The following is a 16,677-nucleotide window of genomic DNA, read 5'->3' as shown; positions in this document are numbered from 1 at the left end:
TCCCAACCACATGGTTTCGGATTCAGTCCCACTGCATGGCACCCCAGGCTGACCAAACCCTTGTAAGTGGATTTGGTAGACGGAAACTGAAAGAAGCCCATGTGTGTGTGTGTGTGTGTATATATATATATATATATATATATATATATATATATATATTTATGTGTGTGTGACTTTGTGTCTGTGTTTCCCCCCCCCCCCATCACTTGACAAATGATGCTGGTGTGTTTATATCCCCAAAACTTAGCAGTTCGGCAAAGGAGAATAAGTACCAGGCTTCCAATGAATAAGTCCTGGGGTTGATTTCTCTGACTAAAGAGGGTGCTCCAGCATGGCCACAGTCAAATGACTGATGCAAGTGAAAGACTAAAAGTAAAGAGTATATATATATATATGCTTCTATGTATGAGTAGAGTGTATGTATATATGTATGTGTGTATTCCTATTGAAATGAAGTAAACAGCAGGATATAACAAAGTGCTGCAGACCAAGAAAATACCAAATATCATCATCGTCATCATCATCATCATCATCAACTTTTGAACATCTGTTCATTCATGCTGGCAAGGGTTAAACAGAACTTCCATGTAGCATATTATAAATCATCACTGTCTTTAGTTATGTTTTCTGTAAGGCCCAGCATCCTGAGATCTAGTTTCGTCACTTCCTTTGTTGTCTTCTTCCAAAAAACACCCACATCCACATCTGCATGCACCAGCGGTGCAGAGCACTTTTTCTCACCTAGCTCTCTTAACCGTTTGCATCACATTAACCTAGCTCTCTCTCATCAACCACTACATCACATTAATGCAGTTATTTCTATTGCGCACAACAGCTGATGCTTCTCAGCGCTCGGGTGTTCAGTCTTTAATGCCGGCAAGTATTACACATACAGTGAATCATTCTCACTACATTTTCCTCTAGATTCTAAGACACTCCACATTCACTTCTACAAAATATTTATACAATTTTACCTATAGGCACAGGAGTGGCTGTGTGGTAAGTAGCTTGCCTACAAGCCACATGGTTCTGGGTTAAGTCCCACTGCATAGCACCTTGGGTAAGTGTCTTCTACTATAGCCTTGGGCCGACTAAAGCCATGTGAGTGGATTTGGTAGATGGAAACTGAAAGAAGCCTGTCATATATATGTATGTGTGTGTATGTGTTTCTGTGTCTGTTCCCCCAACATCGCTTGACAACCGATGGTGGTGTGTTTACGTCCCCGTAACTTAGCAGTTCAGCAAAAGAGACCGATAGAATAAGTACTAGGCTTCTAAAGAATAAGTCCTGGGGTCAATTTGCTCGACTAAAGGCGGTGCTCCAGCATGGCCGCAATCAAATGACTGAAACAAGTAAAAGAGTAAAAGAGTTCTAAACAAAACATCTCTTTGATCTTTGCCTTGTTAAGAAAGGTTAACATGGCTTTTGACTTGTAGATTATGCTTCCAGATTAGGAACTTTTTCTGAAAAAATCTTCAACACATTGAACTTGAAACCATGTAGTTGTGAAGTAAACTACTTAACTATACAACCATGCTTGCATCCATTTACTGCTGAGTACTCACTGTACCCTTTAGTAATTGGTATGGTTTGAAGGAGTTTGAAGGCTATTATTTTTACCAGTTTAAGCAGCCACATAGAAGTGGCCTGGTTATGATAATATATCTAGAGTTGAAAGCACAGCAAATGAAAGCATATGCAGTATCTGGAGTTGATAGAAATTTTCTAAACAACCACCATAAACTGCAAAAGTGTCCTTATTGTGAGTGAGGCTATGCACAAGCAAGAAATACGATATGACAGTGAAACATGGACACTAAATACAATGTTGTGAAAGAAGAAGAATGAGATGACAAGTGTCGGATGTGAAACATTATTCCACAAGAAAGATTGAGTGCAAGAGAACTGAGAAAGCAAAACTAGGTACTAAGAGATTGGCCAACAAATATAATGAATGGGAGAGCAATTGATACATTAGTATGAACATAAAATGTGAATGGATGATATATGATAGGCATTTGCAGTGGGGTTACTTCCTTGAGGCATATAATATTGAAAATAAAACTAGGTAAAATTAAAAAAGTCCAGTATGAAACTTTCCAAAAGTTGTAACATACATATATCTATATACATACATATATGTATACTTATAAATACACATACATACATATACTACACACACAGAGTCCAACCCATGCTAATATGAAACATGGATGATATATGACGATGATGGTAATCTTACACACACATATACATCTTAATTACTCATTCACAATAATATAGCATATTCAGAGTATATAACACAGAGAATACACACATACACATGCACAAAACTATTCCAACTTTCAGTTAGTATTTGAAATTCTTTTATCCAAAACTCTCAGTCTTTTTATTTAAAAAAAAAACTTCTTAAGAGGAATGTAACATACTGAAAACATTAAAAACAACATAATCATGTTTTCTACCTCCATGAACAAAAATGTTTCAAAGTTTTCTGGAAAAAAATCTTTATCTGGACCTTTGATAATATTTTCAATATCATTCTTGAACCCACTTAGCCATTTTGTCTGTGCATATATACACACATACTTACAGACACAGATATTTACATATATAGACATCTAGATCAATGAAGTCAGTCTAAAAGCTTCAATAAACAATTACCAGTCTAAACAATTCTGTTCCACAACATCAAGGTTTTCATCTCAAGAAGAATTGTTCTCTTCCTTATGGTATGACTTATCCTAAAAATACAAGAATATTTCTATAGACGATTTTTTTTAAGGACAACAATTCTAACATTATTGAGTAGCTTCTCACATACATATACACATATATAAATGAATCTGAAAGTGTACACACTCACATTACATGCATACATGTTGCTGTATATGTAACTGCTCTTTCCCTCTCTTACAATATACATGCAAGTGTGTAGTCTCTCTTTCCCTCTCATATAATATACATACATGTGTTAATGACTGCATGTATACATTGTCCACATATAAAGTCTATACTGCCTACTAGATATACATCTTACATATGATTATAGAAACTCAGTTACCACAAGAATAATACAACTCCAGACAGCAACTAAAAATAAAAGTTTTGAAAAATCCCTTTCCATTGTTGTCATCATGAAAAATATTCTGAGCAGAAAAATAATAGGAGAGAATTTCCAAGAATCAAAATGCTTAGAAGTCTCAACTTGGCAAAGACCAAATAGTAATGAAGATACAAAAAAAAGACAAAAAAAAGAAAGAAAGAAAAAAATTACAGAGAGCTACAATTGCTTGATTTATAGGAAGTGACTTAGTATGAACTCAATATTATGAACTCAGTGCAAGGATGCAAAAAGTGAAGTGAAATCTCTAACACACTTATTAGAAACGAAGACTTCAGAAGTACTTTATCAGTAAGAAGTTCTTAACCTGGTCCTCACCCTGTGAGTGCTATAGAGGGAATTGGATGTTTTGAGGGTTGTGGTCTTTGGGGCTTTTTTCTAAGAAATAATGTTTAAACCAAGTATGAGACATATTCTAAACACACTTTAGAAAATATTTTTGTTAGGATTAGAATATGAGTAGAACACTATGTTATCAGTAAGCAGAAAACATGACTAAGAGCCAATATAACTCAATGTATTTAATCTTCACCCTATCTTGATTTCCATAAAAATTTCACTGAGGGTTGCTAATTCATGCAAATATCTATAAAGTGTCACACACAGAATGGCATAGGCTAGGATAATAAATTATGGATGATAGACCACTGTGCAATAGTAACTTTGGTATGGTTAAAATAATCTGCAGATTTGCTCTTTGTTGCAAAACATATGAAAGATGTATTTGTAAAATGTAATTCAATGAAGGGAGCTCTGAGTTACAAACAAATGAGAACTTTTATACTACATGTACAGAATGTGACAGGAGAAGAGGAACTAAGAAATGATGTTTCTGAACAACCCAAATTAACTGATAGATGTAGAAAATAGTTTTTGTTACTAGGTTATTTTATTAGTCGTGTGGTGAAGGTGCATGGCTTAGTGGTTAGGGTATTCAGCTCACAATCCTAAGGTTGTGTGTTCGATTCCTGGCAGCACATTGTCCTTGAGCAAGACACTTTATTTTCATGCTATTCCAGTCCACTCAGCTGGCAAAAATGGGTAATACCTGTATTTTAAAGGGCCAGCCATATCACATTCTGTGCCACGCTGAATCTCTCTGAGAACCATCTTAAAGATACATGTGTCTGTGGAAAGCTCAGCTACATGCACATTAATTTGACAAGCAGGCTATTCTGTTGACCAGATCAACTGGAACTCTTGTCGTAACCAATGGAGTGCTGTTTACTAGTCATGTGGGTGGATGTAATGCAGGAATAGTAGCTAAAGTATAAACAGGGTAGAAGTGGTTCAAGAAGTTGTAAACTATGTCATCTATAAAAATGATATATGGTTTATTGATGTGATCTGTGTGCAATCTGTAGTGATGCAAAGAGTACTGTTTTGTATTCTTTGTTATTTCACAGAGAGAGAGAGAGATTGGGAAAACAAGCAGGATAGCTTCATAAAATATTCTTTGTACACAAATGCTGTTTCTAACCAAATGTTGTGCCCAAGAATTCTCAGGTGTGTTCATGCATCAATTTCCTATGTATTCTATATTTGTTGTGATGGTTGAATGCTGTAGAGATATTGTAGATAATTCCAGCAAATTTTTCTTCAGTGTGTGTGTGTGTGTGTTTTATTGTATAATATTTGGTCATAGTGATGTTCTTTGTTGTTACTTGTAGGAATGGAGATTGTGGATTTGGCAGATGATACAGAGCTGAGAAAAATAATAATTTACCACTGCAGAACCATTCAGTCCAGATTATGAAAAAAGAATGGCTGTGGTATGACTGTAAAACAATCATTATACATGATATGTCTAATAATCTTTGACAATTTCTTTTAGAACCTCACATAACCAACTTAGAAAAAGAAAAGACAAATGTATCAAGAAGTATCAATTGTTAATTATGACAGGAAAGTCTAGAAGGAGTAGAACCAGGAAGATGTGGGATGAAATGGTGAGAAAGGATCTTCAGACAGGACATTGGGCCTCACAGAGGAGATGACAAGGGACTGAGATTTCTGGCAGTTTGCTGTGCTTGAGAAGACATGTCAAGCTAAGTAAAATCATGGCTTTCCATGCATACAGGCATGTCCTTTACATCCCTCTCTCAGCCAATAAATCCTAGCCTTGCAGGCTCGTGGGTGTTGGTGCCATGTAAAAGCACTCAGGCCAGTGCCATGAAGAAGTACTCAATACATACTGCAAAGTGGTTGGCATTAGGAAAAGCATCCAACTGTAGAAACCATGCCAAAACAGACAAATTGGAGTCTGGGCAGCTCCTGTCGAACGTTCCAACCCATGCCATCATGGAGAACAGACATTAAATGATGATGATGATTTGTAGTTTGCTTAACAAGACATACTCTCCACAACAGAATTCTGCGTACATACAAGAAATGGTGTATCTGTGGATCTCATTTACTGGTCATTCCTGTCTCAAGTCTTAGGACACATAAAGCCGGTTACCCAAATTCCATGGTGTATAAGTGACTGAGATTACAACATTGCCCTTAAATGGAAAACCAGTCCGTTCCAGGGTTACTAGTTTACAGCTGAGTGAACCAGAGCAACACAAAGTGTTTTATTCAAGAACACAACACATCACCTGGTCTGGGAGTCAAAAATCATGGTCTTGTGATCATGACTGCAACACCCTAATCACCAGGCTATCCACCTTCACTCTCATTCACTGGACTAAATCAAATTTGAGAAAATACTGTCAGCCTAATAAGTAGCCTCTCTTTACCACCACTACCACCTCTATCATCACTATCATGGACCTTCCACTGCCATCGTCAAAAACCTTCTTATCACCAGTCTGCTGAATGTGTACTTTTTCGGACACCATTGTACAAAGCCCTAGCTTCACTAAATAACTGATTAGAGCTGACTAAAATATAAGTAATTGTGCATGTAACTCATTTTATATGATTAACAACTGACTCCTCTAATTTCATGATTGAGCATAATTGGTACTAGAAACGGCCATAAGCTGCAAAGATAATTGAAAATAAATAAATATACCAAGCTAATATAGGGAACTAATGCAAAAAAAAAGACTGCACCAAAATCAAAGGACTAATGGTTGCTCAACATGCTAGAAATAGTAGCCAGATATCTCCCTCACATTACACTTACCATCTTTGAAAGGTACACATTTTAAAATGTGGTCTTGAGGTCTTTGTGTATAGGAAAAAAATGGAGTGGTCACTGCTGGAAAACATTTGATCATATTTGTCTGCACTTATGTGTGTCCAGTAAGCAAGTGCATAAAGATTTTTAATAGATTGATAAAAGGTCAGTGAAGAGTTGTTAGATATGAGGAAACTTATGACCGACACAAACAGTTTACTAAAAGTAGTATGTGGTCTGTGTTACTTAAGGTAATTTATAGGAGGAAGTTTAGCTGCTTCACAAAGAAAAGAATGCAAAAAAGTGTATGGACCAAACTGAGCAGACCAATGACCACAGGTGTTCCAATTGTAATCATCCCATTTTTTTCAGTACAGTGCAAAAGGACCAGGTAATTCAAATGTGTCTGTCCTTTTGCAAGATGGCAGGATGTGATTTAAAGGAGATTTGGCAATTATTGAAGTCTCAAGAAACTGCAGTAGAATAAGTGAAGTATGAATATAAAAAGTACCAAGAAAGAATATTGGACATTAAAATGGTGATAATTACACAGTGATGATTATGATCCTGAAATCAAGAGAGTGAGAAAAGACTTCCTTGAGAAACATAAAGGAAAAAAAATTACAAATAATTAAGCATTCGTAGGGCACCTAATTATCAACTGGGATTGATATAATTGACTATTCCATCCTCAAAATTCAGTTGTCTTGTGTCTATCTTGGGTTGGTTTTGTTTCTGTGCTTCCAGGACCAATCAAATGCTGGAGTTGACAACTTTTCTCCTCATAACTTATGGTTTTATGTTTATATGTGTATAAGAGGAAGAAAGAAAGTTACATATAGGTATGTGTGCATATACAATATAGTTAACAGCTACGAGGGAGTGCTGAAGAATTCCTGGCTTTAAGGGTATCACAAGAGGCCTGGTTGGAGGCCCAACCTTCCAGGTTCTTTTATGGGGCTTAGAAAGACTGAAGAGCCACTGCAATAAATGTGTGAATCTGAGAGGAAATATGTTGAATAAAATCATAATTAACTGGTCCTCCTGTATTTTCTGTAACTGAAAGCCAGGAACTTTTCAGCACCCTCTCATATGCTTGTGCATGTAAACATGCTAAATAGAAAGTATTTGCATACACATATACAACTGAGCATACACAAATTTGAATATGTTTTTATGCATCAATTTTTATCTAGGTGTATGTGAGTATGTATATACAATTTCATATGTATAAATGCATGTGCTTTTGTGTTTGTAGATGTGTGTTATCTTTCTAAAGATGTGTGCTATCTTCTTTCTATAAGAAACTAAACTCCATTATTAGAATTTCATTAACGGCAATGGTGGAAGTAATATGTTGAACTTAAGGAAAGTCTTGCATATCTTTTACAGTTCAACTTACAGGTTGCATTTACCAAGTGCATGATAGCTGAGCACCTTGCTTGCCTGCAAACCCCAACTTTTTGAGATTACCCCTTAAATTGTTATCAATCCCTATCTTTCTCCCAAGATAAAGACTGCCAGCTATCATTAATTAGCATATTCACACAGGCAGTGAATTGACATTGGTGCCAATTTGGCAGAGTTGTTAGAGCACTGGATGTAATGCCTTGTGGTAATTATTCCAGCTCACTTCATTCTGAGTTCAAATCCTGCTAAGCTCAACTACCTTTTGAGATTATTTAAAAAAAAAAAAGTACCAATTCATTATGCACTGGATTGAAAGAATTGTAAGAATATTGGAATAGATGCTTTGCAGTGTTTATTCCAGCCTTGCATCCTAAATTCAAATTCCATCATGCTATACTTGAAGATAAAATCAGTTGCTCAGTGTAATACTATTCCTTGGCTTCATTGGTGCACAGTATTTGGCTAGGTCTTTGGTTTGATAATACCTTCCTCTCACCAGTCTCAGAAATCAGTGAAGGGTCCCGAGTGCTGCCTTTTTCTTGACTAGAAAACAAAGAAAATTATTTGTGGAAACTTCTAGTTGCTATTAGAATGTTGCAAAATTTAATAAAGCCAATTTCCTGAATAGACCAGTGAAGCATCTCAAAAGTATCAGTACTAGTACAGCAAATGCTTTGTGGAATAATGAGGAAAACTCCAACTGCCATATTTTTTGAAGTCTGATATAATAGCCGATGGTCCCTATTGGTTCACAGTATTTTTGTAGGATACATTTTCCTCAATATCTAGATTTCTATCACTTGTTGTGAGGAAGAGGAGAGATAGAAAGACCCCTGATGTAAATATTTGGGGAGGATATAGAAAAAAAATGTTCCTATAGCAACTGAAAAATATAAGTAAACTTTTCTCAACATCGTAATTATTTCCAGCATAGATCTTTAGATCAACAACATAGAAATCATGGATTACACTGGTGCCTCATGCTGTTGTGAATCCTGACAGATAACTATTAGTCTTTGTAAAAGAAATGACTGCACCAAAATAAATAGAAGCAGAGACTGTTTCTTTGTAATTTTCCCTTTGAAAGATTTATAGCATAAAAAATCAGTTCTTTGATATTCAGTTCCATGTGTAAAGATTGTTGACAATGTCTTTTAGTGATCCTTTCAAGAGCAGTGACTCCATCAACCATAAGTAAGGAATAGAATCAAAAGCTATGCTGTTAAAAGGTTCATTATACTTTTCTTGTATCAGATAGCACAGATTTAGTTATCAAAGTTGCTGACTATAAACATCCCAAAACTCCTTTCTCTCTATATGCCTGTTCAAAAGTCACATACCTTCTTGGACTTGAAATGGTCATGAAAGAATTACACAAGCTTGCATAAAATATATATGTAATATTCAGGCAAGTAATGGGTACACAATCTTTTGTCAAGTCAATGTTTTCATTTTTGACTACAAAATTTATCTGTGCAATGACAAATTTTGCAGATCACCTGGCCTTCATTAGTTCTTTTAAATATATACATCAGTAACTCTTTTAAGAATCTCAACATCTTGTACCAGTATCCAACAATTAGATCACTTCTTTGTGCCTAGGCAGCTTTCCCTAACTTTAGCAAATGTTTCACAGTTGAACATTTCACTATTCATGCCAATACAGTATTGTTTCTTGAGTGAATCTAGCCATGATGCATTCTGACTGAAATCCTTCTCTTCATTCCAGACCTTAGAGCAAAACTGATTTCAAAACCTTCCTGAAAAGGGACTCATTTATAAAGATGTTTTACTATATACTCTGGTTTTTAGCTCATGGATTAGAAGAAGACCTATGGTTAATTTGGGCTACTTGAAGTAGCTTTATTCAGAAATGTGTGTATGCACATGTACATTATATATATATATATATATATATATATATATATATATATATATATATATAATATATCATCATCATTGTTTAACGTCCGTTTTCCATGCTAGCATGGGTTGGATGGTTCGACCAGCGCATGGGAAGCCAGGAGGCTGCACCAGGCACCAGTCTGATCTGGCAGTGTTTCTACAGCTGGATGCCCTTCCTAATGCCAACCACTCCATGAGTGTAGTGCGTGCTTTTTACGTGCCACCGGCACAAGGGCCAGAGGAGGCTGGCAACGTCCACAATTGGTTGGTGCTTTTACATGCCACTGGCAGGGATGCCAGTCAAGGCAGTGCTGGCATCAGCCATGTTTGGACAGTGTTTTTTACCTGTCACTGGCACGGGTATCACAAGTACAATTCCCATTTGATTTTTATTTTGATGTTGATGTACTTGACTCAATAGGTCTCCTCAAGTACAGCAGGTTGCCCTACAATCCAAGGTAATCACAGCAGGCCATCACTTCATTTGTTGGGTCTTCGCAGTCGCAGCATATCTCCAGAGGTCTTGGTCTTTTGTCATTGCCTCTGTGAGGCCCAATGTTTGAAGGTCATGCTTGACCACCTCATCTTATGTCTTCCTGGGTCTACCTCTACTCCGGATTCCTTCAACTGTTTGAGAATGGCACTTCTTCACACATCTCTCCTCATCCATCTGTAGTACATAACCATAGCAATGCAAACGTCTCTCCTGCACACCACATCCGATGCTTCTTATGTCCAACTTGTCCAGGGCGCTTACACTCTGTCGTGCATGCACACTGACATTACACATCCAGCAGATAATGCTAGCCTCATTTCTTTCAAGCCTACACACGTCCTTCGCAGTCACAGCCCATGTTTCACTGCCGTGAAGCATGGCAGTTCGCACACATGCATCGTATAATCTACCTTTCACTCTGAATGAGAGACTCTTTGTCGCCAGTAGGGGAAGAGCTTTCTAAACTTTGCCCAGGCTATTCGTATTCTAGTGGTAACACTCTCTGAGCATCCACCCCCACTACTAACATGGTCACCTAGGTAGCGGAAGCTATCAACTACTTCTAGTTTCTTCCCATATATATATATATTGAAAGAAAGAAAATGGAGAAAGATGGATATATGAATAATTTATTTGCATGATATAAAGATATTGAAATTTTGTTTTAAAATAATAATACAAATAAATTATAAGTTGTAAAGCTTAAAAAGAAAATGGGAGATGTGAAAAAATCTGCATATATGTTTCAGTTCTATTTTGTATGCATCCTTCCAAGAAACAAGTTAACTTTAGTTCTATAAGCTCATGATAACCCTGAAGAAGTTCTGCCCCGTATAGTTAAAAATTATACCATTCTTAGCATATAGCCAAATGCTTAGAACTGCATATCAACTAGGGGCTAGAACTGAAACATATATGTAGGCTTTTTCGCATCTCCCATTTTCTTTTTGAGCTTTACAATTTATAATTTATTTGAATTATTATTTTTTTAAATTTCAACATCTTTATATCATACAAATAAATTATTCATACATCCATCTTTCTCCATTTTCTTTCTATCAATATTAATATGTATTACTACAATAATTCTTAACATATCACAGAGACTTTCTCATTGTATGATAGTGATTAACCAGTGGAATGTTTTGAGATTATATAATCCTTAATGTGGATCTAACATCCTCAAATTAACTATCTATCTATATATATAGTATGTGTAAATGTGTGGTGTATGTGTAAATGTGTGGTGTACATATATACATGTCTAAATATGTATTTATATACTTGTAATTGTGTGAGCATGTACGAATGTATACATATTGTGCTGGGTTAATCAGGAATACTACAAATGATATATAACTCTGTTCAACCTATTGCATGATCAGATTATTGGTGACTAAACTAGCAACCCACTGAGCCTGCCTGATCAGGAATGGGATTTTTGGACATCCTGTTTAATGAAAAGCAAAACTTTTCAAAGGGCGGATGAACCCAAGTAAGTCAACAACTATACAGTTGTGCGTCTGTGTGTGTGTGTGTATGTGAGTGTGAGAGTGCATGCGCGCGCGTGCATGCATACACACAGATGTGAATTTACAAATGCATGTAAATTCTTATTTGAAAACTTTGGTGGTTGTGGTTTCTGGTTGCTTATTTTATTATTTTTTTATGTTTTTTTTTTCAGTTGTTGCCTGTTTAACTGCTTCTAACAGTTAGAGGGTGGCACTCATGTCACATAATGAGTTGTCAAATAAAATTTGTTGTGTTGGTACATTTTGCATACCCGTTTTTTTTTTTTTTTTTTTCACTCTCCCAGTGCCGATCAAGATTCAGACATTTTGGAACCACATACAGATGGTGTACCTTTCATTGTGGTGGTTGGGGCATCATACACGCCTGCAGGATATCCTTATTTATATATTTATAAACAGAGCATCTAACAACTGTACAAAGATTTTGAAACCAATACGTTCAATTCTGCCATTTAAGAAACTGATAAGATTCAACCTGCTGGTACTGAAGCCTTTGATGAACAATTAATAGTTACATGGCATATAAGCTCACATTTAATTACAATGTATTGAGCCCTTCCTTGTAGAAATAATGTCCTTAACCCTTTGGTATTCAGATTACTCTGCCGAATGTAATGCTTATTTATTACCTCCGCCTTTGCTAAGGCGGAGGTATTGTTTTCAGTCATGTTTGTTTGTTTGTCCATGGACAAGATATCTCAAGAACCGCTGGATGGACTTGAATTAAACTTTCAGGGATGTTTGGCCTCATAACTGGCATGAACTGATTAGATTTTGGGATCGATCCAATACTAGACAAGAATTCTGGATTATTTTTCCGTTTTTTTTTTTTACTTGACTTTTGAGAGCAGTCGGGTTCATTTTTAGTATTCTCATTTGTGAGAGCAGTTGAGTTTACTTCAGATATTCTCATTTCAAAAATCATCTCTGGCTAATAGTTGAGAGGATGTTGGTGTTGCTTTGGCGAAGGTTTGCGCTCTCTGGGTGCTCTTGTTCTCATTATTTTCAATTAATCATACCTTATCTCTTAGCTTTGAGATTTAGATGATGTGATTGTATATTTTTAGAATGACATTGTAGGGTAGGTGTGAGAGGCCAGATCCAGTCAGTTTGAACATAAAACAGATTTGAATACTAAAGGGTTAACCACTTGATTATGGCAGCCATACCATCAATCTAGAAGGCACATGACTCTGTGATTAGAGTGCCAGGCTAGCAATCATAAGGATATGAGTTCAATTCCTAGATGGCTGTGCATTGTGTTCCTGAGTAAGACACCTAATTTCATCTTGCTCCAGTTCATTTAGCTGTAGAAATGAATTGTGATGTCACTGGTGCCAAGTTGTATCAGCCCTTGCCCTTCCTTCCTTTGAACAACATTGGTGGCATGGAGAGGAGAGAGTGGTATGCATGGGTGACTGCTGGCCTTCCCCAAAAAACCTTGCCTGGACTTGTACTTTGGAGGGGAACTTTCTAGGTACAATACCATGGTCACTTGTGACCAAAGGGGGGTTCTCCTCAATCATCTATCTATATGTATATATACAAAATAACATACCTCACCACCACCATAATTATCTTTTTTTCCAATTAATCCCACCTATTAAATAATGTAGGATTGCCACATATCTTCTTTATAACAAGACACCTCTGCCTGTCCATCTCTCATACTTTAGCCCCTCAAAGCCTGACATAATACCACCTCCCTTTCAGCATCAATCTCACTCAGTTGAGCATCTTTTCTTTGTCTTGCAATTTACTTGGCAACCTTATTAGTGCCAGAAAATGAAATAAAAGAACCCAGAACACTCTGTAAAGTGACTGGTATAGGGAAGGGCATCCAACCATAGATACCATGCTAAAACAGACAGAGCTTAGTGCAGTACAGTGCTTTGTTGGATCATGTCAAACTGTCTAACCTATGCTTGCATGGGAGATAGAGTTTAAATGATTATATGTCACCATTTTTAAAGAACACTTTTTCATGCTTATATGAAACAGACAAAATGTATTGAGGTAGATTTTCTATGACTGGATGCATTTTTTTGTCTGCAATTGTCATTTGTTTCCAAGCAAGATAATATTTCTCCATGGCTGGACACATTTTCACAAAAGATTAGAAACAAACAACACTGCTTGTATGATGGTGAAGCTCATTTACAATTGTTGTGCACTGTCAAGACGAGGGAATACTAACACGCATACAATAAGCTTCTTTCAGTTTTTGATTACCAAATCTACTGGCAGTCAGGTGTTTGTGTATGTATATATATGTAATTAATAATTCTTAATTTTATGAAAATCTTTTTTTAAGATTAATATATCAAGAAATTTTTCTAAAAAATTTATATACATGTGAGTGTGTGTACACACATCAGTCCCACAGCATGACACCTTGAGCGAGCATCATCTACTATAGAGTTAGGCCAAGCAAAGCCTTGTGAGTGGATTTGGTAGATGGAAACTGGAAAAAGACCGTCGTGTGTGTGTATATACATGACAACCGGTGTTGGTGTGTTTATGTAACCTATCTGCTAGGCAAAATTGATCGATAGAATAAATACCAAACTAAAAAAAAAAAAAATGAAGTACTGGGATCGATTCATTCGAATAAAAAAATTTCAAGGTGGTACCCCAGTATGACTGAAACAAGTAAAAGATAAAAGATATAATTACACGCGCACGTGCATACACACACACACACACACACACACACACGTACGCACGTATTTCCTCGTTATTAGTTAACTTATAGTATCTATTCTAATGTTGATTCTAGTACCAAGTTTCTGAAGTCTAGTTTATATGTATTGATCGCTTGGCAGAGGTAAAGAATACGTACACAACCCGTTTTCGGCGTAACAAAAACCCTAACCCTAAACACCGGGTGTACATATTCTTTACATTCGCCCATCACTTTTAACCGAGTTTGCGATCCAGTTTCTTTTTCTAAATGGAACCATATCACGTCAACACTGCCGAAAATATCCGTTAAAAATATGTCTAAAGCTAAATATAGAGAACAAACAATAAATATAAATAAATAGTTATCCTAATTCTTTCCTATTACTTTCATTTTTCCTAAAGTGATTGGTGCAATATGATATGTAGATGTTTAAAAAGATTTTGAAACAATGTACAACTCTTAAATGTTGCCGAGCAAAGTTTTTCATTGTCTAAAGTAATCTCCTAACTTTAAAAACAACAACAAAATCCTGAAAATAAGTATTTACAAGTTATTCCTGAAACAAATTACAGATTTAAAGAAGGCAAGGGAAAAAAATCAGCAGAAACTCTATTAAACAAATAAACTTTTTGGTGATTCCGTATATACATTAGCAGAGAAACTATGATTATAATATTATTTCTTTTGTTTTTTATAACATTAAATTACTGAGTATCACATTGAAATCACATTGACTGAATGAAATTAAAAGTTGTCGTCTGTTGCATTTCTCCGTACGTCAACTCATTTCATACATATCTATTAAGAGAATGAAAGAAAAATTCAAAAGAAAAAGTGAAGAAAAGGCAAAATCTGAAAGAAAGAATGAAATAGGAAAAACATTAATGAAATATATTTCTGTTGATTTAATAAATGTGCTTACCTATTATGAGCCTCCGAAAGGTAATCCAACAGAAACAGCAGGCAGACGACCACCAAAACACGGTGGCGATACGACATCTCTGCGATGTTGAAGTTGGTATGGTCAAATGTTTGACTGAACAGGACCTGGACTTCTCCCCTCTTCACTTTCGTTTTGTTTGTTTGTTTGTTATAGTCGCCCCAGTTGTAGTTATTTAGTCTACCGAATATCAACAAGGACGGCGGCGGTCGACCAACCAACCGACCGAACTAAGAAGACAACTCTAAGCTCCGCCAAATAAACAAGTGAAGCTTTATAAAACACGAGGCAGACAAAAAGGAAGAACTGAGTGGAAGGATTGAAAAATATGATTGGATGGATTATCTTCTACCAACTGTTTGCACTACAACTGTCAGATTTTGTTCTCTTCGCCGTGAAAGAAAACAATATGAAATAAATTAAAGTGATGGGAAGTTGACTTAAATATGCGAGGAGAGAGAAAGAGAGAGAGAGAGTAGCGCTGATGTTCAGAATTCTATCAGCAGTAACTTTTTATGGCGTGGTGGTGGTGGTGGCGAGGGTGTACTTGATGTGTGCGTGTGTGTCATTTATTGTTAGTGGTGTAATGTTATTTTTGTGATTGTTACTACTGCTGATGCTGAGCGCGAGGGTGAGCGAGCGCTGTAAGGGAGTCGAGTTCGCTACCCGGTTTCAATTCTCGGCTGTTGCGACTAAACTTTACTTATGTCTGCGATATACTTGAGAAAGGCTTGAAAGTCTCACATTCAAATTTCCCTCCTCAGAAATATGGAGTATTTGGAAACTAATTGATGTCGGTAAATGAGAGGGAGCGGGGTGATATTGTTGAAAGTGGATGGGGGATGGTTGTTAGCGGAGATGTAGATAGTGTTGAAACAGTTACAGTTATGTGGCTCAAGCCAAATAAATTCTGCAGATCTATGACCAAAAGCATTTCACATATAACTATCTTATACTTATTTTTAAAAATACAAAAATTCTAGAGTATCCAAAATATTCTTCGCTTAAGATAATGGAGGTTGATTTGGGAGAGATTTGGTTGCTATTTCTAAAAGACAGCGTGGCAACATTGAGTCTCCCTGGTCAATCTTGGAGGAATGAAAATCAAAACTGACCCTGGAAAAAATGTAACTCAGAAAGCAGGGGAGCGAAAGAAATATTGTAAAACATGTAGTTCGATGTTGTAATTCAGCGTTTTCCAAGTTTTTGTTAGTTCAACATCTCTTTAATGACAGACGAATTAACTAGGAGCCCTATTTAATTGGTAGTGAAAGGCAGGTGAAGTCTGATTTAGATTTTTTTCACATATATCTCTAGCACGCCCTGGAATTTTAGCTCCTAACGTTGGATATCATTACTGTAGCATTTCTGTTAGGTGTTATTATGCTGTTGTTTAGCTCAGGTTAGCTCTTGGTCCGACAGACCTGTGACCTAAGACATTCTTTTTTTTTCTTTT

At 36.3% G+C, this 16,677-nt stretch overlaps 1 protein-coding gene across 3 annotated transcripts in view; it reads right to left on the bottom strand.

Annotated features, from left to right (window-relative positions):
- The window catches only part of LOC115212738 (murinoglobulin-1), a 184,609-nt gene extending 168,884 nt beyond the window's left edge, over nt 1-15,725 (bottom strand). Inside the window, exon 1 of one of the 3 annotated variants that reach the window (XM_036504062.1) lies at nt 15,204-15,725. In XM_036504062.1, the coding sequence (XP_036359955.1) occupies nt 15,204-15,280 (77 nt within the window). In that variant the 5' untranslated portion in view covers nt 15,281-15,725. The remainder of the gene's footprint in view (nt 1-15,203) is intronic. The other 2 variants (XM_029781388.2, XM_029781387.2) reach the window with 2 other exon arrangements.
- Between the last annotated feature and the right edge of the window lie 952 nt (nt 15,726-16,677).

Source organism: Octopus sinensis, linkage group LG6 (assembly GCF_006345805.1).
Source record: "Octopus sinensis linkage group LG6, ASM634580v1, whole genome shotgun sequence".
Taxonomy (NCBI): Eukaryota; Metazoa; Mollusca; class Cephalopoda; order Octopoda; family Octopodidae; genus Octopus; species Octopus sinensis.
The sequence above is the reverse complement of the archived record's forward strand: the minus strand, read 5'-3'. Positions and strand labels throughout refer to the sequence as shown.